General features: G+C 37.2%; 2 protein-coding genes across 5 annotated transcripts in view; one reads left to right on the forward strand and one right to left on the reverse strand.

Annotated features, from left to right (window-relative positions):
• hsd17b4 (hydroxysteroid (17-beta) dehydrogenase 4) overlaps positions 1-17,601 on the forward strand; it is a 20,378-nt gene extending 2,777 nt beyond the window's left edge. The window contains exons 2-24 of one of the 2 annotated variants that reach the window (XM_017467752.3): positions 305-358; positions 447-554; positions 766-825; positions 3,490-3,511; positions 3,641-3,687; positions 6,871-6,955; positions 7,054-7,241; positions 10,508-10,599; positions 10,706-10,730; positions 10,827-10,955; positions 12,409-12,515; positions 12,713-12,949; positions 13,223-13,274; positions 13,362-13,433; positions 13,625-13,728; positions 13,838-13,903; positions 14,155-14,224; positions 14,345-14,451; positions 14,650-14,736; positions 14,862-14,951; positions 15,701-15,839; positions 16,560-16,687; positions 16,798-17,601. In XM_017467752.3, the coding sequence (XP_017323241.1) occupies positions 305-358; positions 447-554; positions 766-825; positions 3,490-3,511; positions 3,641-3,687; positions 6,871-6,955; positions 7,054-7,241; positions 10,508-10,599; positions 10,706-10,730; positions 10,827-10,955; positions 12,409-12,515; positions 12,713-12,949; positions 13,223-13,274; positions 13,362-13,433; positions 13,625-13,728; positions 13,838-13,903; positions 14,155-14,224; positions 14,345-14,451; positions 14,650-14,736; positions 14,862-14,951; positions 15,701-15,839; positions 16,560-16,687; positions 16,798-16,887 (2,159 nt within the window). In that variant the 3' untranslated portion in view covers positions 16,888-17,601. Of the gene's footprint in view, positions 1-304; positions 359-446; positions 555-765; positions 826-3,489; positions 3,512-3,640; positions 3,688-6,870; positions 6,956-7,053; positions 7,242-10,507; positions 10,600-10,705; positions 10,731-10,826; positions 10,956-12,408; positions 12,516-12,712; positions 12,950-13,222; positions 13,275-13,361; positions 13,434-13,624; positions 13,729-13,837; positions 13,904-14,154; positions 14,225-14,344; positions 14,452-14,649; positions 14,737-14,861; positions 14,952-15,700; positions 15,840-16,559; positions 16,688-16,797 lie in introns of those variants that run through there. The other variant, XM_047155581.2, reaches the window with a different exon arrangement.
• dmxl1 (Dmx-like 1) overlaps positions 17,598-24,389 on the reverse strand; it is a 41,564-nt gene continuing 34,772 nt past the window's right edge. For all 3 annotated transcript variants that reach the window (XM_047155580.2, XM_017467749.3, XM_017467750.3), the window contains 3 exons: positions 24,305-24,357; positions 21,974-22,191; positions 17,598-19,632 (listed from right to left, as the gene is read on the reverse strand). In XM_047155580.2, the coding sequence (XP_047011536.2) occupies positions 19,408-19,632; positions 21,974-22,191; positions 24,305-24,357 (496 nt within the window). In that variant the 3' untranslated portion in view covers positions 17,598-19,407. The remainder of the gene's footprint in view (positions 19,633-21,973; positions 22,192-24,304; positions 24,358-24,389) is intronic.

Raw genomic sequence — 24,389 nt, forward strand, 5'->3', positions numbered from 1 at the left:
TTATACAACAATATGCATTTTATACTCTTGAGTGTCAGTGTTGCAACAGAGCCTTTTGTGCACAGAGCAAAGGGCAACTGAAATCACAGTATTAGTAAAGTAGAGGACAACAGCAGCACTATACCTTTGCAGTTGACATGATTTTTTTTTTTTTAGTAACAATTTATATGTTGGAACTAAACTATTAATACGAAAACTAATCAAGCATTCACCTTCAGTAATGAGTGTTTAATTCAGCTTATGCAGTTACTATTAAAGTCTCAGTACTGATCACATGAGATGCTTTCTGACATATTCTTTTCAGGACTTGGGAGAGAATATGCCTTAGCTTTTGGAGAGAGAGGAGCCTCTGTTGTTGGTAGGTTATTTTTGGAGACAATCTGTTTTAATTTTATTTATGCTGGATCGTTTCATACGAATTTGTCTATTGTCTGTTCTACACACAGTGAATGACCTTGGGGGCGATATAAAGGGAGGTGGAAAGAGTTCGGCAGCTGCCGATAGAGTAGTGGAAGAGATCAAATCTAAAGGTGGTAGGGCCGTGGCAAATTATGGTAGGTAATCTGGTTCTGTGAGTTTTATGTTTATTATTTGCTTGGAAAGGTGGTTTAATAATACCTGTGTCATCATGACATGTTGGAAAACACATTGAATCCTAACTAAAGTTTTTACATGTTTATTAGGGGAAAAAATACAATGCTTGCTTATACAGTCTTTCACAAAAGAAAATGTTTCAGTTGTATGCAATTGTTTGTATTTTTACAGATTCAGTAGAAGATGGTGAAAAACTAATCCAGACCGCTTTGGATGCATTTGGAAGAATAGGTGATTTAAAATAGATATATTTTAAACCATATAATGTTACTAGAGACATATTAGATGGGGGATTCTTATGATCTTTGCCAAAGTCCTATCAAAAGGTACAGTGCCCTCCACTAATATTGGCACCCTTGGTAAATATGAGCAAAGAAGGCTGTGAAAAAAATTGTAGTTATTGTTTAACCTTTTCATCTTTTGTTAAAAAAATTCACAAATATACTCTGCTCTCAAGGATATCAAACAATTGCAAAGACAACACAGGTTTATTTATATATATATATATATATATATATATATATATATATATATATATATATATATATATATATAATATAAAACCTTGTTAAAAATGTGTGGCACAATTATTGGCACCCCTATGAATTCATATGAGGAAAAATATATTTGAAGTATATTCCCATTGATAGTTTACATTTTTGGATCTTCCAGCAGGACAATGATCCAAAATCAACACAAAAATGGTTTACTGAGCATAAAATGAAGGTACTGCCACGGCTATCCCAGTACCCTGACTTGAAACCCATAGAAAACATGTGGGATGAACTGAAGGAGAGTCCACCAGTGTGGGACCTAGTAATTTGAAGGATCTGGAAAGATTCTGCATGGAGGAATGGTCTAAGATCCCTTGCTATGTATTCTCCAACCTCAAATTGGCATTATAGGAGAAGACTCAGAGCTGTTATCTTTTTTTGATAAACCTGTATTTTGTTTGCAATTGTTTATCACTGAGAGCAGAGTAATTTTGTGAATTTTTAAAAATAATTTCTCAATTTTTGATGCCTAACTTTTAATGCAGCTCTCTGAATCTACAAATGGCAAAAATAACATCCAATACCCGTAGTCTTGTGCTCTTGGATTAACTAACAGTGGGCAGAAACGGCTACTTTCTCACACATTCTAGCATGTACAATTGCTGTGTTCCATCATTTATAATAATGTGTAGAGCATCCTTGATTATAACCTTGGACCTTTTTGGTGTGGAGGAACTTGCTAGTTATTTACAGCTCTACAATCTGTATTTAAATGCAGTCCAGCAGGGCAATCCTTCAAAAACATTAATAAAGCTCTTTTTTGAGTGGCATAAAAATAGTCTAGGTTTTACTGACTCTATTTGTATGATTACAAATAGTTTTTAAAAATCTAATGTTAAGGCTTACTGCATAATGTAACTATATTGCAGGCATCCTGTTTCTTAATGAAAGTTTTTAGGATTAAACTATGGGCCCAGTGCATTGTATTTAAATCTCTTTTATATTTGTATTTAAATGTATTAATTTAGCTGACACTTTTATCCAAAGTGATGTACGACTGAGACAGGATACTACTAAGCGACTGATGGTGTTAAGGGTTAAGTACCCAACCATGTCAGCTTGGTAGTGCTGGGATTTGACGGCACCATTTAAATTTACCTAATGCCTTAAAACATTACTCTACATTCCTGTGTCCTATTTTGGAAGATGCTGCTTGGAAATGGGCAGTCTTTGTACTCACAAGATAGTCTGTCATATTTGGAAAGTAGCCCAGAAATAGCTGCGTCTTCTACAATCTCTTATTTATTAAATAACTGCATGTGTCCTTGGAGAAGGCAGTCTCATAATCTAGTAGTAACGTACTAATTGTTTTTAGAATATAGTGATAATGTTGTAAACTGTAATAAATGTGGCCTCCAATTACAATTATCCTGATATGAAAATGTAATATCACATGCCTACTCCTGACATATAAGAAACAATAGGGAATGGGTTGAAAAATAGTAAATCTAGTTAAAGCGCACCTATTATATTTTTGAAACGTCCATGGTTGTGTTTTAAAAGTCTCATACAATAGATTGACATGCATCTAAGGTAAAAAAAAAACACTTTAATGTGCTCATAATTTAATGTATCAAAAACGACTCGTTCAATGATCCATCCTCAATGATTCATTCTAAACTCCTCCTTTCAGAGAGCATACTCTGCTCTGATTAGTCAGATGTCTCAGTCTGTTTGGTCTACCGCTGTTAGTGTGTGTCGAAAAAGGAAACGCCCACTACCCTAACGAGTTTCAGCTCCGTCTTTTCACGGGCAGCCGATGAAGACCAGAGGTGGGGCATTTTATTACAAACGTTTGTAGGTTAGTGCAGGAAGTAAAGTCTGGATTCACTAATGACTCGTTTCAGCTATGCAGAATCGGTTCCTTCTTTTGGGAGTCAATAACCCCATTTGTCGTGCGCTTTGATTTTTGAAACTTTGCAGACTTTTTACATTCACAAACAGCTCTATGACACTACATGAAAGGTAATATTTGAAAAACCATAATAGGTGCACTTTAAAGTTCTAAAGTTTTCACAAAAAGTGACAAATTTAGTAAAAATAAAATATAGGTCAATTCCATAATTACTACTATCATTTAAGTTTGATCTGTGAATTGAATTTATTTAAGAAAATGAAAACAAATATTTGGATTAAATTCAGATGCATTTCAACAGTGACAGGTGAAAAATTGTTTAATACAATATCATAACTCAAATGATCTTAAAACAGGCTTCATTTCCTATTGGAATCTCTTTCCTGGTGATGATTTTAATGTGATGTATGACATCATGAGTATCCCCCAAAACATTACTGTGTATACTTGTATTACAACATGTATATTTTGTCTTCTTCTTTTCAGATATTGTGATAAATAATGCTGGGTAAGTTCATAATTTGAGTCTGAAACTCTTTGCTTGTATATTCTTTGTTCCTTTGCACACCACATGTAATTTACACCTCCAAATCTGTGGATTGTAATGTACTTCTTCCTCTGTGCTCCAACTTTAAAGGATCCTTCGTGACCGATCTTTTGCTAGAACAAGTGACCTTGACTGGGGTACGTACTGATGAGGATAGCAATGAAATTCATTTTAAAACCAAATACCTAATGTGCATATTCTTTTAAGGCATTCAAATAGTATCTTATAGCGAGTGTGTGGATGGCTGACCTGAGCGCACATAACGTTATCTGTGAGCATGGGCATTATAACAATGAGTGCAAGTTAGCATAAATTCTGAGCGCACAAAGGTATTGGCAAGTAAAGCGAACATGCACGGAAGGGTTCTCGTATGAGTGCTCTTCAGTTCTGAAAGCATGGAGCACTGAGAGATGTATGCTTCATTTCCACTCGCTCTCCAGGGTCTGCACTTTGCTCACAAGTCATGTCGGTTTGAGACTTTGGAGCAAGAATAAAATGCATGTCTTCACTCCCATGATTAGACACTCAACCAACCCTTTTTCAGGAAAGACAGAACGTTGTCTAATTCATAGTAGAATTGTTAAGATGATTGAGACAAATGAGGTTAATGTATTAATCACGCAAAAACAAAATGACCTCCTGAGAACTGGTGCATTGAAATTCTAGAATATTATTTTATAAAAATTCATTTTACCTGTATGTTACTTGTTACTGTTAGCCACACGCTGATAAAAACCTAAGACTATTTAAAATGGATGCGCTTTTAGATCGAGGGCGTAGATCAAGGACATAGTCTCTTAGCTGATGAGCCTAGTGTGGAAAAATTTTGACGGTTCTGTGGGGCCATAAAGGGGTTCACGCAACACAAGGCAGGGCCTCGTGCTGAAAAAGTTTGAGAACTACTGCTGTACCCTGTAATGATTTAAAATTCTAGAGGATGGGTTCCCTAATGAGTCTTGGCTCCTCACGAGGTTTCTTTCTCATGGTGTCTCAGGGAGTTCTTCCTTGCCATGGTCACCTCTGTCTTGCTCATTAGGGTTCTAGCTCTGCAGTCCGGATCTTGGTGACTAATTGACTATATTTTCTCCTGACAACAGTGCATGCTGAGAAGTGGGGTTGTATTCAACAGATCGCATAGCAAAGCAGGTTATTTGTCAGAAGAGAGCTTATATTATGTGAGGTGTAATAAACATTTAAAGTAGCATCCTCTTTATCTTAAATCAAGAAAAAAAGCTTCTCCTTTTCACAAGCTAATATGCTAGTAGCTAATAACACCCACACATGCACACGCACACACACACAAAGCAAAAGCAAAGTCTCTGTGCTGCATTCAGGCAGCCTTTTATGGCAGATTCTGGGTTAAAAAAAATCACCATGGTGACTGGAAAGACTCTACTCAGTATAGTAAAGAATGCAGGATTCATTCTGTTTGAGCTACAGAATATCTAACAGCACAACTGGAAATAAAGGGCACCATAACACATGCCCCATTCCCATGTAATTTAGTTCCATTCTTACGCATAGCTTTTGTTACGGTGTAAGTTAAGAGTCTGAATGAATCGCGCGCACACTCCATCATTAAAAAGTTTCAATTAATGTACCGTGTTGAATCAACTGAAAATGGAAACCTAAGGCACATGTTCAGCCCATGTTTATTTTTTCTGTATAGCAAATGTCTCGTATTGAAACACCACCACATATCAAATTTGAACTTTGTATTTTGGCACACTTCTACTGAACTTAACAGCAGGTGGCATTTACATTCACTGACTTTTGAGCTGAAAACCGAATGAATATATAGAACTAAGTCAAAATCGTAGCCTTACTTATTCATGTTAGCTAGCTAACAAGACATATAACATTATTGTACATACATTAGCCTTACCTACTTAATTCAGTTGTAGCTGTAGCTGGCTTCAGTTGAAACTGAGTTTAGTGTGTTGTGACCTCATCTCTTTCATCTCTGCCATATTGGGGGAATTTTTCTTTGAATCAGATTAAGGTTTGTTTCCTATGACGGTGTTTTAGGATCGCTGTTAAATTTTTTAGCATTCCAGATTTAGTCCCCCCTTTGATGTTATAATAACCTCTGAAGGGTTTCCACTAGATTTTAGAGCATGGCTGTGGGGATTTGCCCAATCAGCCACAAGAGCATTTTTGAGGTTTGGTGAGGAGACCTGGGATGCAGTCGCTGTTCATCCCAAAGGTGTTCAGTGGAGTTTAGGTCACAGCTCTGGGCAGGCCACTCCAACCTTGGCAAAGCGTGTCTTGTGCACAGGTGCATTGACATGCTGAAAAGTGTTTGGGTTCCTTACCTCCACTGAAGAGAAATTGTAAAGCTACAACATACAGAGGCATTATATACAGTTGTGTGCTTCCAACTTTGTGGCACCAGTTTGGGGAAGAACCACATATGGGTATAATGTTCAGATGCCCACAAACTTTTAGCCATATAATGTACGACATTGTCATGATATTTCAAGAAAAATGTCATAATATTTTATATTAAGAGAGAAATGTTGCAATATTTTGATAATCTAGTCATAATACCATGCATAAAAGTGCATTTTGATTCTAGTATTGGTTTAAACAAATAAAGAATTACTTAATCTTCTGGCACAACATCACCGGATTACTTGAATATTTTGTGTGTGTGTGTGTATATATATATATATATATATATATATATATATATATATATATATATATAATTTTTTTTTTTTGGCTGAAGGAGAAACCACAGGCAGTGGTCACCTTCAAGGCTTCTTAGATCTTCAGGATAACAGCTGTAACTCAATACAGCAGTCGAGGCGCTAGTGTGTTTATGGAATATGGACTCGCCATAAGTGTTAAATTTATTGTGCAAGTACTTCTGCCATAATGCATTGATGGCTCAATTGCTCTTGATTCAAATTGGCTGGATTTCCACTTCACACCCTCATTGAATGCCATACAAATGTAACCATCGATAGCCTTGAAGGTGACCACTGCCTACAATTTCTCCTTCAACAAAAGAGATAATAACTTCACCAAATCCTCAACATCCCTCAACACACAAACCCTGCTCTGATGTGTACCATTTTTCACAGCATTATGACTTCATTCTCAAAATCTGTGAACAGATTTTGAACAGATTCATAGTTTCCACCACCACCCCACATAAAAAAATAAATAAATCAGCTTACCTTTATGTACCTGCAATTCACACTTCTTTGCACGGTCTGTCAATAACTAAATGCACAGATAATGTTCAATGCACACAGTGTCTTCACACTCTCTTGTAAAGATCCTATTTAAATGCCATATTCTTCTTCTTTCAGACCTCATTCACAGAGTGCACTTGAGGGGTTCGTTCTTGGTTACCCGAGCAGCATGGAATCACATGAAGAATCAGAAGTTTGGGAGGTAATGTAATGACCATGTCTATACATAACAAAGTATTGTATTCTCTATTAAAGAAACACTTGTTATATGGCATCAATGATCTGCCCAATACTTTGCAGAATCATCATGACCTCATCAGCTGCTGGAATCTATGGGAACTTTGGTCAGGCAAACTACAGTGCTGCTAAGCTGGGCATTCTGGGTCTGGCCAACACTTTGGCCATTGAAGGCCAGAAGTACAACATCCACTGCAACACCATTGCTCCTACAGCAGGCTCACGTCTCACTCAGACAGTCATGCCACCAGGTTAGAGACCTTTTAGACAAGTAATTGAATAATAAAGCCAGGTTTTACTGTGGAACTCTTCATGCAAAGAATGTCATGCTATTCAATGCAATTTTTATCATGGCAGCTTTTCCATCTAAGCAGAAATTTCCCCTCCGAGTGTGTGTATAGTGCTTGTCTATCCAGGTGAACTGTACTTTATACAAAGCATTGCATGCAAAGCACCACATGGGCCTGTATTTTAACGTGAAACCTTATTAAACCATTTCATGGCCTATTCACTATGTTTATACTAACCGAGCACTCCTTTTGTCTTGGAAGAACGCAACAAATAAACTCCAGTCTAGCTTGGTACTGATATCTGCTGGATATGTTTAGAAATGCAGCATGTAAAGCTACAATACAGGAACACTGTGCTAGTATTAGTACTTTAGTCTACAGGGTGTCCCAGAATTCTCCACATATAGGGGACTATGTTTGCCAGTACCATGTCGTTTGTGCCTTCATCAGTGGATGTTAGTGGACGTCCACTTCTTGGTTGGTCCGCAACACTTCCAGTCTTTTTGAATTCCTTAATAAGTTTGGCAACAGTGGTGTGTAATGTGCTTGCCATGTTTCCTGATAAAGTTCATTGCAACCTTGAGACATCTTCCAAATCCAGGCATGTGAATGATTTCTATATGTTCTTCTTTTGTCAAAGGCATTTTTAAAGGCTACAGTGCCCTCCACTAATATTGGCACACTTAGGCTGTGAAAAATTTTCTTTATTGTTTAACCTTTTGATCTTTTGTTCAAAACATTTCACATAAATACTAAATACTAATAATAAAAAATGAAAACCTCTGCCAAAAAGATTAAAATGGGCCGTGGTTGGATCTTCCAACAGGACAGTGATCCAAAACATACATCAAAATCAACACAAAATGGTTTACTGACCACAAAATCAAGGTTGTGCCATGGCCATCCAAGTCCCCTGACTTGAAAACCATAGAAAGTTTTTGGCTGAATTGAAAAGGAGAGTCCAGCGTGGACCTGGAAATTCTAAGGATCTGGAGAGATTCTGTATGGAGGAATGGTCTCGGATCCCTTGCCATGTATTCTCCAACCTCATCATGCATTATAGAAGACTCAGAGCTGTTATCTTTGCAAAGGAATGAAGCACAAAGCATTGACTAAAATGGTGCCAATAATTGTGGCACAACTATATTTAACAAAGATATATATATATATATATACACACACACACACACATACATACATACATACATACACACACACACATATATATATATATATATATATATATATATATATATATATATATATATATATATATATATATATATATATATAATTTATTTTTGATAAACCTGTGTTGTGTTTGCGATTGCAAGAGTATTTTTGTGAATTTTATGAACAAAATATCAAAAGGTTAAACAATAAAGACAATTTTTCACTGCCTTCTTTGCTCATATTTACCAAGGGTGCCAATATTAGTAGAGGTACACTGTATCTGGAATTTTTTTTAAAAAATATATAAACTAGGTATGAATTTTGGAATAATGGAATAATTTCCACTATGTATGGAGACTTTTGGGATGCCCTGTAGTTTTGAAGAGCACAATGTAGTTGTAGGTTGGACAAAATCTAATAAAATAAATTTGAGAGATTCAAAAAAAAAGGTGAAATAAAGCACAATTTTTTTTTTGATCCTTCAAGGAGGTACAATGGATATAATGGATGGAAAGCCATTTTGAGCATTGTGATATGTGATCAGTTTAATGCAGATGTGTCTGAGAATGAATTGTATGTTTATGCATATCCACAGTTAAGTCATGTGATTCTACATCCTTCTATAGGCCAGTACTGAAACGTCTAGATAATCTGACATCGAATACAATTTCACAAATAAGTCAAAAGTCTCATTTTATTTTTTTTTATTTTTTTTGTCAATAATGCAAAATATAGGAAATCTTAAAGCTACAGGATGTAAACATTTTGGACTTTTACCCTCTTTGGAAGAAAAAAAAATGCTATTGCAAGTTACTTGCCTAAGAACACTTTGTATTGTGGCTTGCGCTGTGTCATTCTCCATAGCATGGATTAATGTGAAGGCTGTGAGAGACAAGTATTATACATTTAAACAAGAGTTCAAGGCTCTGTCCCAAACCAAGGTCTGTACGCTCAACAGAATGCCTAAATAGTACATAGTACTAAATAGTAGGAGTGTATTTTATTTTATTTTTTACATTTTTATTTAGTTATTTTTTAACCCTTTGCTCTGGTGATACAGGAGACATCTGAAAACTGCTTTTCTGCTTTATAAGCTAAAACACAAGTTGATCAAACATGAATAAAATTGGAATGTGCATTTAGAGGTTACTTTTGCTTTGCACTTGTAATGTGTTTTGCGAACGAGTCAGATCTTTGAGTCGGCTGTTTGGGTGAATGTTGAGAACTGACTTCATTTAATTGCAGTGAAGTTGTGTAGTTTTAAAACGTTTCCAATGAGAGCTCTTTTCAATGGTGAGATGTGTGTATGATGCAGTGTAACAGAGAGCCACTGCTGCTCGTTGAAGATTCCAGTGTGGAAGTGGTTAACACCGGTTAGAACTAACATAGTGCTGATCTGTGCAGCTTGACAGTAAGACATGATAATTGTTAGTCTACATGCTAACAAAAAGAGCTAGCTGAAGCTACATGGGAGAAATTGAAATCAGCTAACGATATACAAATATGTTGATTTTATAAGTAATCTGCTTTTCTGTGTCAACAGTCAGCGCAGGGTGGATTGTGCTAGCAGTTCATAGGGTAAAATTAATGTCCAATGATTAACAGGAAAGAAAAAGGTTTCACCAAAAACCGCACCTCCACTCCATCCCACCCCCCATCCTGCATTCATGTCAGTGCCAAATTAGAAATAAAGCATGGTAATTACCTGGAACGGATTAATAAATAAAATTAAAAAATATTTTTTTAATTACTATAAATTATTATTATATTGACACAGGGGTGGAATGCCAAAATATTAGCCATGTGTGGGGAAACGCTTCTAGAAAGACAGTACTGACTTTGATTTGCTCCATGAGTATTCATTTCCTGAAGTGCTGTTTTCTCAATATTCATTTCTATGCTGTAGCTTGGAGAAAAGCTTAGTGAGATTATTCTGCAAGATAAGCAGTTTAATAACCTTTGAGTGTTTTTGTGATTAAGTAGTGTGATCAGATTTACTTTGAGTTCCCTCTTGCTGTAATTGTTAGTGACCATATGGTATTTGTCCTTGTCAGATCTGGTGGAGTCCTTGAAAGCGGAGTACGTGGCTCCTCTTGTCCTGTGGCTCTGCCATGAAGAGTGTCAGGAGAATGGAGGCCTTTTTGAAGTGTGATTCTGAATTTTACGATTTTATTAAGTTATAACTGTTAGTTAACTTTTTATATATTGTGATTGTTCTGCTAATTCCAACTATTTCTTGTTACTTTTCACAGGTTGGGGCTGGCTGGATTGGCAAATGTAAGTGGAATTTTGCTGGTCTATATTTTTATTATTTTGAAACTGTTAATGAATTTAAGACTACTTGAAGGCTTTGAATTGCATGTGGATCTGCAGTGAGATGGGAGAGATCTTTAGGCAGTATCGTCCGTCATAAGAACCAGAGCATGAGCCCAGAGGATGTCCGGGATAAGTGGGACCAGATATGTAACTTCACCAATGCCGCCAAGCCAGCTACTATTCAAGGTAAATACTGAAATGGGTTAAGGATCACCAACTATGTGGTCCCTATACCAAGCTGAGTTTCTGGCCTTTATTCATCCGATAATAGCGCAAATGTAAATGCTCGTTTTTCCATTTTAAGCGTGAACTTGTAATTAAAGCCAAGCCTTTTCAATTCAGTTTTATTTGTATGGCATACTTGGCCAATAAACATTGTCAAAAAGCAGCTTCACAGAAATCTGGATCCCCAGTGAGCTAGCCAGACATGACGGTGGTAATAAAAACTCCCTAAGATGACACCAGTAAGATTTAAATGAAGATGAGTTGACAAAGTATATATTGCACAGAAAAATATATTTGTAGAGTAGTATATTTCATAACCAGTTAATGTTAATATATATATATATATAAAAAGTTTATATTATATATTACCAGTTTGATGTTCACTGATGAAGTAGAAATGCTTTTGTTTGTGGTGAGTGAATGTGAAGCCTAACAGGAGGTTTTTTTTTTTTTTTTTTAGAATTCAGTCAATGTTAATATGAATTAATAACATTTCAATAAGTTAAGAAATCTTAATCTTCAGAATTTAGTTCATGTGTTAATGTTAGAGTAATGTGTTTTCTGTTTGAGACCAGTTACTGTGAAACAACTTGTTGAAATGAGAATAAAGTTTTTATTTGCATTTATTTCAGAATTCTTTTAAATGAATTATTAATTTAAAAGAAGGCATAAAAGGCAGAATTGACGGTTATCAGTTTCAGCCGATATCACTCTGAGTAATCGGTTATCTGTATCGGCTGAGAAATTTAGTATCGGTGCATCTCTGTAAGTAATGTAATTTTATTGACATCAGTAACTGTAAACAATTTATATAAATTTAAAACATAGTGTGTTGCATTACTGCGTTATCAGAAAAAGTCAGAATAAAATTAGAATTACTTTAACATGTGTGTTGAAAGTATGTACAGTATGAACATCATACTCTTTACGACTACAACATCGGTACTTGGGTACTACATTCTACAGTATCCTTGAGATTATCCGCTGAATTGCCAAGGAAAGTTTTGGACAGTTACGTAGTGATACTGTACGGCAGGTGCATCTTTACTCAAAGTGCTACCCAAAGATCCAATCCACTTATTACACACGAGGACACTTCAGTGAGGGTCAAAGGGCAGCCCCCTCCATGGGGTCTGTCTGTGCACATGCATACAAATACATATGGAACTAAACATAAATATTTCCATTAGCAGGAAATCTAAGAGAGCCTCATCCTCCTGCGTGTGTTTGCTTACTATAGCTGCCCTCAGGATGGACTGCACAGAGAAGGGAGGGTTGCAAGAAGGCTTATTAGCATGGCTTTGTAGTGCGCATCACTTGTGTTATATTTGCATTGAGCATGTCGCTGTCTTTGTCTTCTGAGTGTGGACTAGTTAATTAAACATTCCATCTCCTTTTGTGCTCTGCTATTAAGAGTCGATGCACTTGCTGGTGGATGTGCTGTCGAAAGTGGAGGCTGAGAAAGGAATTGGAGCCCTGCCAACCAGTGCCGTGACCTCAGCATCATCTGGCATAAACCCTGTGAGTACTGAATATGCAGCTTTAAATGCACTTATACATTAAAATGACGTTACAGTTATGGTCATATACTCACACAGTATGTATAGACAAGAGGACACAAGTCTGTACCAAACAACAGATATATTTATTTTTTGTGAGCTGAATAATATCAGTTTAGAGCTTTTCAAGCCAATACAGTTATACTTGTACGTCTGCAGGCAGAGGCCGTGGGGAAGGTGCTTCCCGAGATGACATTTAGCTATACTAACATGCACTGCATCCTGTACGCCCTCGGAGTGGGCATGTCTACTAGAGAGTCCAATCACCTCAAGTTCATCTACGAAGGTCACGAGGAGTTCAGCTGCCTGCCTACATTTGGAGTCATCCCAGCCCAAGCGTCAATGCTAGACGGAGGACTAAGTTCTATTCCAGGGCTCAATTTCGACCCCACCAGAGTGAGCAACTTTTTTTAAAATGCTTTTCAGTAACGTGACTTTTTTTTTATTTTATTTTTTTTATTTTATAATTATGCACACAGTCGTCACTGATGTCATCAAGGCGTTTTGCTTGATCTTGGCGGATTCACTAGAGTTAACATATCTTTCTTGCTTGAAAATTTTGATCCCATTCTTTTATGCTTTTAAGGGCACACTGAGTGAAATGGAAGAATATGTTTTTGTTATAATTAATGCTTATAATAAGCTAGCTTTCTGTATTTTCATTTATAGCTCCTACATGGAGAGCAGTACTTGGAGTTGTACAAACCTTTGCCTACTTCAGGTATATCTGCTTTCCAGTAGGTTTTTATGATCAGGGTTTTTTTTTATTTAACCGGCTGGTTTTAATAACATCTACTGTATCTTCTAGGAACACTGACCTCAAAGGCATCAATAGCAGACATCCTTGACAAAGGCTCTGGTGCAGTCATACTCTTGGATGGTGAATTGTTTTATTTATTTTATTATTATTATTATTATTATTATTATTATTGTTAAAATATAATAATGAACTAATTACTGTAATGTGTTTGGGTTGGATTATATGTGAAAACTACTCAGTTTTAAATAAATAAATAGCTGAGCAAGAAACAACATGCACAGTACAACGATGCTGCATTTTCTTTCCTGCAGTTTACACATACAACAAGCAGGAGTTGGTGTGCTACAATCAGTTCTCGGTGTTTATTGTTGGTGCCGGTGGTTTTGGAGGAAAGAGAGCATCAGATAAAGCTGTGGTAATGAATAATATACCGTCTAGTCTTGTAAAGTATGTAAATAATGCAGTGTTTATGTATTCTTGTTTTAGCATTTATAATAGTTATTCTTCGTTTCTTCCCCCCCTAGGCCACAGTTGCACCTCCAAACAGATCACCTGATGCAGTGTTGGTTGATGAAACCACCAGAGATCAGGTAGGGTCAACTGTGATGGTGATATGACAATAGTTAATGAATGGATGATTTAAAAACCTCACATCAAAATTACCGTTGCGCTCTTAGTATTTTGTAGGCCGTGTTTATAAATTACAGTATACATTACAATTATGTTAATTCATATTCATGCAGGCATACAGATATTATGGTCTTTACTATTTCACAACTTTGTGAGGTCCCATTTTCTTTTCTTCAGTGATACTATCAAAAACCTCATTCCTGTATTGTAGGCTGCTTTGTATAGGCTGAGTGGTGATTGGAACCCTCTTCACATAGACCCAAGCTTTGCAGCAATGGGAGGTAAGAAGAGGTTTCACTTCCCTCTTTAAATGAGGAGGATGCTTTCAGAATCAATTACAGTAATATCATTTGTACTAAAAATGTTTGTAAAAAAGCTTTAAAAGTTATCTAAAACTTTAGGATTCAAATCTCCCATACTGCACGGCCTGTGCTCATTTGGATTTGCTGCGCGCCATGTCCTGAGGCAGTATGCTGGAAATGATGTTTCCAGATTCAAATCTATTAAGGTGATGCAAATTCATTTGGCGCTGCCACTCACAACCTCATTAAACATTTCTAACAGATATTCAGCTCATCTATAGTGATTTACAAATGATGTAATATCAATATCTGCAGTTTTTCTCATGTATGCTTAGTTAAAAGCAAATTGCTTTTATCTGTAATAATGTACAACCTGCTTGCTCCCTTTTTTTTTTTTTGGATAGGTGCGATTTGTGAAGCCAGTGTTACCAGGCCAGTCTCTGCAGACAGAAATGTGGAAAGAGGAAAACAGAATTCACTTTCAGTGCAAAGTGAGAATAAGTGCTTGTTTATACAACTTACATCAGTCTGTAGTGTACATTGAATGCTGAACCTATTTTATCCTATTTGTTATTCTGCTGTTAAAATCATTTCCTTATTTGTCCTGGCTGTTCAGGTGAAGGAGACAGGAGATGTTGCGTTATCTGGCGCATATATAGATTTACATGCAGCTCCCGGTGCTGTTGCCAGCTCTTCTCCAGCAGAGGTACAAGCATCATTTCTATTAAATATTAATAATATCTTTAAAAATAAGTGATTGGAAAGAAGAGCATAGATCCTTTTTTTGCGTTATATGCAGAGTTGGGTTTAACACATTACTGTAATCTAATGACTTTTTCCGATAACGCAGTAATGTAACGTGTTGCATTTTAAATTTATATAAATTCTTTAGTTACTGATGTCATTAAAATTACGTTACAGAAGTAAAATGCATTTTTAGACTAAATTACGTTTTGCACCGAAGATTTTTTTCTTTATTCTCGAATAATTCTCCACTTGGGGACCCTAACCCAGACAATGATGGCTTAGCGGTGCCTCCCCTTGGCTAGCGACACAAACTAGCCTAGTTAGAAAAGTTTTATATTTTATCGGTCTGGTAATCCTATAAACAGTGACAACACCTAAGGTTTTATGATAAATCCAACTTTTCCTGATCATGTCATACATTGATGTGATAAATTTACTGAAAGAACTACGAGTTTCACTTTATAGTGTATTTTTATAGGTTTTGAAAGTAAAGTAATTAGTAATCTGATTCATTTTTACATCCAGTAATCAGTAATCTGTAGTGGATTACTTTTTTGAGTAACTTACTCAACACTGGTTATATGTAAATATGTGAAAATCATTGTTAATCAGAATGTAACTTTACATTTCTAGATAGAACTTTATATAGAACTTTACTTTAATCAGAATGTAACTTTACAGAGCTTTTTTTTTTTTAACCATTTACAGAGCAGTGGACTTCAGAGTGACTTGGTGTTTGCTGAAATTGGACGCCGGATCAAAGAACTGGGTGCTGAACTTGTGAAGAAAGTTAATGCTATTTTTGGATGGGAAATTACCAAAGGAGGAAAGCCAGCTGCCCAGTGGAGTAAGACATCAGCTTAATCATGCAAAGGGCTTAATCATGCTAAGTGTCTGCAAGTATCTCAATCCTTGTTAAGCGGCAGTCACACTAGACTTTCAGCATGTGAAATTTCAACCGGATATGACATCACGCACCAACATTTAAAATATACCATCTGTTCCTGTATGCAGCAACACAGGCAACTTCTCTTTTGATGTTGACTTTATATTCATTGAAAGTAGTTTTGTGTAAACTGCATAAAATGGGAAGGTGTGACACCGCTATAATCGGCGCTTGATTTTCTGCAGAGGTCATGCCGTGATGTGTCGATCTTCTATTTGGTCAAACGTCTTCATGTGATGTGAAATCGCAGGTCTGAGTTCACCAAACTTGCACTGTGGAACACAGCGAAATGGAAACCTTCTTTGCATGAATCTTGCGTTTCCAGTCTCCAGCATTTGCATGAATGGAAGACAGTTTCGCATGCTGAATATCTAGTGTAACCGCCCCTTTAGATATTACAGGTAGGGACTCGGTGCTGATGTTCTCTCCACGGCAGGTTGCAAAACATTCGTTGTAAGGGTTCAGGGGGAGAAAAAAGAAAAAAAAAAAGTTCTCCAAAAGGGTTACATGGCATATGCTGTAACTCTCATTGCACATAATGTGAGATACTATGCAGTGATGATAATCTCATTCATATTTATTTATCCCTGTTAATCCAAGATCTGATCTGTTTCTGTACAGCCATTGATCTAAAAACAGCACAAGGTGCACTTCATAAGGGTCCATACCACGGCAAAGCTGATGTGACATTTACTGTGGCTGATGAGGATTTCATGGATGTAGTCATAGGGAAGCTCAACCCTCAGAAGGTACAGTTATGTAACGTTTTTTTATGAAAAAATTGAGGTTGATTCACCAGATGTGTGAATGTTAGGAGTAATCTACCACGTTAAAGCTGTTCTGTTTGTCCCCTCTCCAGGCGTTTTTCGCTGGCAAATTGAAAGTCAGAGGGAATATCATGCTGAGCCAGAAACTGGAGACAATACTGAAGGATTATGCCAAGCTGTGAAACTGCAAACAGTCCAGGGGCTTAGAGAAATGCAGACCGCATGACAGTTTTAATGAGGGTGTAAGATTGTTTCTAGAATGTTGAGATTTAAAATCGAACGTCTAACAGTTATTGATTTGTAAATGTAAGAGAATTAAACACTAATTGGAGGGAAGGAAAAATAACCATATTCAGGTTAGACATGATCTAGTTTTAATGTGTATTTCCTGAGTCTTTGTTGGGTCCAGATTTCAGTATATTACACCTTTCAGCCTTTTTCTTTAATTACAGTCAAGCTTGTCCAGACCAAACCTAAGCTGGGAAAAGTGAAAAACATGTAATGTAAAAAAATTCATACTATGTAACAATGATCTTGTAAACTTGGCACTTAACAGTTGTTGAAGCTGACTCCCTCAGGATTCCCCTGAAGTCAGTAGAATGCCTGAGTGTGTTATTGACGGGATGTGTCTGAATAATATTTCTGTGACTAACAACTAGAAGACAAAATCTTTTGTTCATTAACAATTACAAGAGACTAATAAAAATCATAGTTAATCTGATCAATTTAAAAAGTTACTCATTTCAACCCTACTCTTTTTGTCAAATTAAATGACCATGTATATTTAATATGCATTGTTAATTTGTAATAAATCCCACCGTTGTTTAATGCCTGGATGAAATTGCTCAATTCACTTGGTTAAAAAATAAAATAAAATCACAAACTCTTATCATTAATGTTGCAGCAGGTTGATTTATTATACCATTACATTTGATGTATATTACATTTCAATTTACAATGTTTTTATCCATAATAAAATTAGATGGATTTGTGTATATTCACATTTCAGAGATTAAAGGGAAAAGGCCTGACATGCTACACACTACAACTACAGTTGATTTCTTATTTCCAACTTGATCTTCATTTAGGTATTATTTCATTTTAATATGGAGTCCTATGACTGGTTGGTAATACCACTACTTGTAGAGCTTAAACTGTACAACATGAGTGACACCAGTGTGTAAAGTGTGCATGGGAATCTCATAGCAAAAGCTAAAAACAAAGGAATGAAATTATATATATAGCCTGAAGGCGTTTCTAAAAACAAGAATATATTAAGAGTATAATTTGCAAGATCTACTATAAATGACACACTAATCATAAATATTTATTTTGTTAAACAATCGTTTTAAATGGCCTACAGTTAGTATGGTTCAATCAAGATATTCTTTATTTTATATTTACATAAACAAAATAATTGTATTCTTCTCCGTTGCTCCCCGAAATAAAGCTAATGTACATTTTTACACTTTTACGTTTTATTCTTGTGCAATGGCTGACTGTAATCAGTCCTCATAAACCACAAGGCTGACAAAAACATCAGTCTAACTACTTATTCACCATAGGCTATCAATATGTACCCTTTACCTTTGATTCAAAGAACAAGTCAATAAATGATAAGCTGAAGGCGCAGAGTTGAACTTTGACAGATTTGACTTTGGCAGCATGAGAGAGGGAAAGGACACTCGGTTCAATTAAAATGAACACTTAGTGCTGCTAGAGAAGTGGCACAGCACGACTGAGATTCAACTATCCAAGGGCTTGATAATTAGCTGAACTGTTGAATCAGAAAAAAGTAAATAAAAAAAAATATATACTAGAAATAATCAGCTGTCAGCCAGACACCGTTGGACCAAATTATATATCTTTGTTGGAGGCAATAGCATTTATTTATAACTGACTACGGCAATTCTATTGCAGTTACGTACACATGAATGCTTACAAATTCTGATTACCTGTGCACAACTGCTACAGAAAAGTGCTTTGTTTGAAAAGTCTTAACCTTCTTTACTAGAACAATCTTGACTACAAGTTCATTTTTGGTGGAACAAAAAAAAAAAAAAAAAAAAAAGAAGCTTAAAAGCTTAGATTGCCTGCGCTGGTATACATATTTACTGTACAGGTCTTAAATGTATCCAATGAATGACTAGGCTACAACTACCTAAATACTGTTTATCTTATTATTACAGAATACCTTGCTCATACCATTAGGGATACAAGCTGAAACTAGTACACGGTTAACATGTAAGAATGGTCACAAAGTTAGAAGCTACAGTATGCAAAGACCTTTACAACCCTCACTTGAACCAACAGATGTCACAGAGGTCCATGGTTGTAGTTTAGGTATAAATATAAGGACACTTTCCACTATTTTATCTAGACCACAAGCACAACACTGCTTAGCAATAGATTATTTAAGGCTTATTTATGTGGTAAACATGTTCCAATAGGATTCGACTACCCATGAAATGCATTTAAAAAGGGATAAAATGTATTACCTAATGTGCTTAAATATAATGATGTTTCTATGCTCGATCCAGATTTAAGTGATATGAAAGGGAGTCCATCTAGAATTCAGTCAGTGTTGCTCAGTCTTGTGCAGGCCCAAAACATTGACTGCTCAGGTCAAAGATCCCCTTCCCAGTGGTTCGTATTGCTCATCTTACCCTGTGCAAAAGTTATTCCTAACGCTTCAAGTTGTGCTAAATGATGAACTTGACGTCATTCTTCACATTGTTGGTGTAGGAGCTGACGTGGTCGGGCAGCACACGCATTTTCATGGTGCCGTCAGCACCACAAGAAAAGATGTGATTGCCTGGTGCCGTCTCGATCTGCATGACGCCTGTGCCTAGGTTGCGGAAGATGGACTGCCGGGCGTGTTCGTTCGGGAACGTGTGCAATAGGCACTGCGTAAACATGTTCCACACCTGCATGAAAGCTCACCAAATTAGCATCATTCGTCTCTTGGCCATAAACACAAACATCATTTTACATGTTTACAATAATACATTTCATCAGAGTCGTCTTTAAATGACCAGTAGTAGTAAACATGACTTGTGCTGTTAGAATTAGAGGTGTGATGGTGACTGTGACGAAGAGGAGGAGGAGGAGGGAGAAGCCAGGGTGTGAGGATGCACACCTGGCACTGATTTGGCTAATGAGAGTGAGAGAGAGGAACAGCTGGAGTACTCGGTGTTCCTGTTATGTTTGAAGTCTGTTTAAAGTTTGTTTATGTTGAGAGGGAGAGAGAGAGAGGGAGAGAGAGAGAGAGAGACAGAGAAGCAGCTGGAAGTGCCAGTGACGGAGTACTTTGTGTTCCTGTTACGTTTGAAGTTTGTTTATGTTCAGCCGGTTCCTGCCTCCTCATTGGCGACTTTAAAGTTCCCCAATTATGCTTTTGCAAATATTACCTTTCATGTAGTGTGATGTAGCTGTTTTTGAATGTAAAAACATCTGCAAAGTTTCAAAAATCAAAGCGCATGACAAACCGCATTATTGACTCCCAAAATAAGGAAGCGATTCTGAACAGCTGAAATGAGTCATCAGTAATTCCAGACTTACTTCCTGTACTAACCTACGTAGGTTTGTAACAAAAAGCCCCGCCTCTGGTCTTCATCAGCTGCTCGCGAACAACGTGTACTTTGACCCGCCCCCAAACACTACAGTTGTAGTTGTGTTGAGGATTGAATGAGGATTAAAAAAGCGTCAGTGGGTAGAATTCATTTTTAAAATGATACCACAGCAACTCAGACCTTCGTTTGTGTTCCAGTCATTTCACTGACATCTGCTTCTCAAATCTAACTGAAGTCAGCGTGAGATTTGCGAAATGATTATTTAATAAAAACGAGGCCGTACCCACTTTATTCGGACCATCTTGAACCCTCTGGATCACAACCTGTTAGTATGACTAATTATTTGTGTGTATATTTTCTAATGAGTGTTCCAAATGGGTAGTTTTGTGCTGTATACGTCAACAGCCATTGCACAGCTGTAGGCCTCTGCTAACTGGCTAACTTACGTTATTGTCAAACTACATATAAACTTACCACTGAGAAATGTCCTGTTCTCGTCGTGCTTGTGATGGTGGTTCGGGTTGATCTTCCGATGCATCACTATCAGACTAGCAATTGATAAGGTAAAACCGACGACATTATTACTGAGCTGAAATTTAAATATGGTACTGGGTGTTTCCTTTCTGACACATGCTCACAACAGACTGGGACATCTGACCAACCAGAGCAGAGTAGGCTCTCTGAAAGGAAGAATTTAGACTGAACGGATCCTTGAGTGAATCATTTGTGACACTGAGAAAAAGAGGTCTTTATTTGTAAATGATGAAAAAAAGTGTTTTTTGACCTCGGATGCATGTAAATCTCTTGTACGAGACCTCGAAAACAAAATGAAGCACTTTCATATAGCAATAGGGGCACTATAAAGTTTGTTACACTGGTGCTGAAACCCGGGAAGGAGGATGGACACGCTGTCATAGAGCTCTCGCCACTGTGGGAGGATTGCGATGCCAAGGAGGCAGTGGTACTGGAGAGGTTACCGTTACAGAAGGAGTGGTAGCCGTACGCCAGAAAAGGGGAGGAGTCATGGGGATCGCTTCCCAGCAGGCTGAGAACCAGATGACAGCGTGTCAGGGGACCGGAGTGTTTTTTTTATCCCCTCGCTCTCCTCTCTTTTCTCTCTGGTGAAGGGGTGGGAGGGGGTGTGCGTCAATCCGGGGGCCTGAATCTGGCGGCAGAGGAGTGTGTGACGAGGAGGAGGGAGAAGCCAGAGTGTGAGGATGCACACCTGGCACTGATTTGGCTAATCAGTGGGAGAGAGAGAGAGATAAAGGAGCAGCTGGAAGCTCCAGCAAGAGAGCACTTAGTGTTCCGTTTGTGTTTCCGTTATGCTTAAAATGAAAGCTTATGTTCAGCCGGTTCCCGCCTCCTCCTTGCCCGACTTTAAAAGTTTGTTACAGTGACAGTATACTGCAAGCAGTAAATCAAACATTATTTAATAATACAATGTCCTTAACCCTCTTCTAAATATTTTGAGCATGGCAGGTAAATAAAATAGTACCTTCTCTTTGCCTCCAGTTATTTGCTGCAAACACTGAAACGGTCTCACTCGGAAATATATGTCTCAATACATCATAAAAATGTGGTATAATTTCAAATATAATTAACTGATGCTTACACTAATGTAAATGAGAACATACATTATTCATTATTTTGCCCCAAAGTGAATAACTTATATAACACCATGAATTTAACGTACCTTGATGTTGCCTTCAGCCGAGCCGCTGATGAAGCAGCCTTCAGTGCCATCCACAGCCAGCGCTTTGACAGCCGAGTCATGGGCCTGGAAGCTCTGGCGCTGGAGCTTAAGTGTGAGGTCCAGCACACTGATCCAGCCTTTCCTCCCTCCACTGAGCAGCAGCTGCTGTTTAGGAGCAAGAGCCAGCACAGTGGCACCAGACTCGTGGCAGCTAAAGCCTGCAATCAGACAGACACGCTTAGTGAGATTTATAGTGAGCCCCGATTATATAGGCTAAGGGTGTGGTGATGGATATGACTGGTACACCAGTATACACTACATAGCCAAAAGTTTGTGAACACTTGACCAACACACCCATATGCACTTTTTGAACATCCCATTCCAGATTTAGTTCCCCTTTGCTGTTATAATAACTTCCACTCTTCTAGGAAAGCTTTCCACTAGATTTTGGAGCGTGGCTGTGGGAATCTGCCCATTCAGCCACAAGAGCATTACACAAGAGGTCGTTTACCGGTGTTGTGTGAGAAGGTCTGGGGTGCAGTCCAGTTCATCCCAAAGGTGTTCTATGGGGTTGAGGTCAAGACACAAAACCATGTCGTAATTGACCTTGCTTTGTGCACAGGGGCATTATCATAGTGGAAAATGTTTGGGCTCATTAGTTCCATTGAAGGAAAAGTGTAAAGCTACAGCATACAAATACATTCTATACAATGGTGCCCAGTTTGGGGAAGACCCACATATGGTGTGTGGTGGTCAGGTGTCCACATATTTTTACCCATATAGTGCAACATGGTACACCTGTATACACAATGCTTAAAAACAAACAAACAAGCAAACAAACAAAAAAGCATTACTGCCAAGTGCAGTGCGTTACACGTAATATGGTCAGGGCTGCTGTTGTCAATATCGCCATAGCAACACTTAATTTAAATATTACCCGGCAACGCTACTTTTCACAGCAGGCAAAGAAGCAGTTTTGCTGGTGAATAATACATATTTGTTTGAGTAGTAAAACGATTGGCGGTAGAATCTAGTTAAATCCAGTCCTGTGTTTTTCTAGGTCATCTAGATGCAAATCCTGTGCCTGTCAGAGCAACTTGCAAATCTTCTTTTCCCACTGTTAATGGTCAGAGGTACTCACAGAAATGCCTAAAAAATGTGCATGATTTTTGAAGACCAGAGATGAGGGACACATTCATTAGGATTTATTAAGTAATGGCAGCATTAATGCTATTAATGTTATAACACTACTGCTAGCTAATTCATATTTACTGATTCAAGATTCATTTTTATTTGTCCCACAATTATGTACAGTATATAACTTGCAGTGAAATGGAAGCAAATGATAATATCAACCGTTCAGCTTTGAAATATCTGGCCCAGTGCCCTTATGTAGTTACATCTAGCATGCCTAGAAAGTTGCTCAGCAAGCATGTAATACATGTTTTATTTCCTTTCCTTTCTTTTTGCTTGGTCAAAGGCAGTCCTGGGATCAACGGCTTAAAGGTGTTTATGGCCAAGAGACCAAGCACTTCAGCAGACATGAACTTAGATTAACTATAACTACACGAGGTTTTTGGGTGGTTTTGGACCAAATTCATACGGAGTTTTAAAGTTATGTTTTCAATTTTTCAAAATGAGCTTCATTTGGAATAAAATGCTGCAGGATGATTTTTACAGTATTAGTCAATGACGACATTAAATAGAAAAGAGAAGCATTGATTTTCTTTTTAAAAAATTTTTTAAATAGGCATTTTATAAATAAAAATCATTACGTTCTTATGTGAATTAATATAAAATAAAATATTCTGTGATTGAAATCAAAATGATATAGTATAAAAGTATTATATTAAAAATGGCTGATAGTGTTGTATGGGCACAGCATTTATGCGATACATGTGAACTGCTTAGTATGGAATTTTGGTAATACCGTACCACTCTTACACAAGTAATAGCACCAGGTTTTTTTTTTGTTTGTTTTTTAAGGAGAGTGTTAAAAAAAAAAAAAAATAAAAAAAAAAAAAAAAAAGACATTTTTATTTCTCCGTTATGCTGATAAACTACTGAAAGATAAAAGTGAACCACTTAAGAAAGTGTTTAAAAAGAAATGCATATAAGTGGTTTCCTTAACCAAGGTAATAAGTGCACTTAATGGATTTGCTGCTGCTGCTGCTACAGCAGCGTTTTATGTTGCTTAATGTCATCATCTTTGAGCTTGCAGCATATTTACAGCATTTTCAAACACTGAGTTCTACAGTCATTATCTGTTCCAACACAAATTTAGAGAAACCAGAAACCTGTCGTGCTTAATGCATGACAGTGTAAACTCACCATGAACCAGGCTGTTGGATGGCATGACCAGTGTATCCCACAAACATACATTTCTGCATAGTGAAAGACAGGGAGGAAGGCAGGG

Source organism: Ictalurus punctatus, chromosome 5 (assembly GCF_001660625.3).
Source record: "Ictalurus punctatus breed USDA103 chromosome 5, Coco_2.0, whole genome shotgun sequence".
NCBI classification, from domain to species: Eukaryota; Metazoa; Chordata; class Actinopteri; order Siluriformes; family Ictaluridae; genus Ictalurus; species Ictalurus punctatus.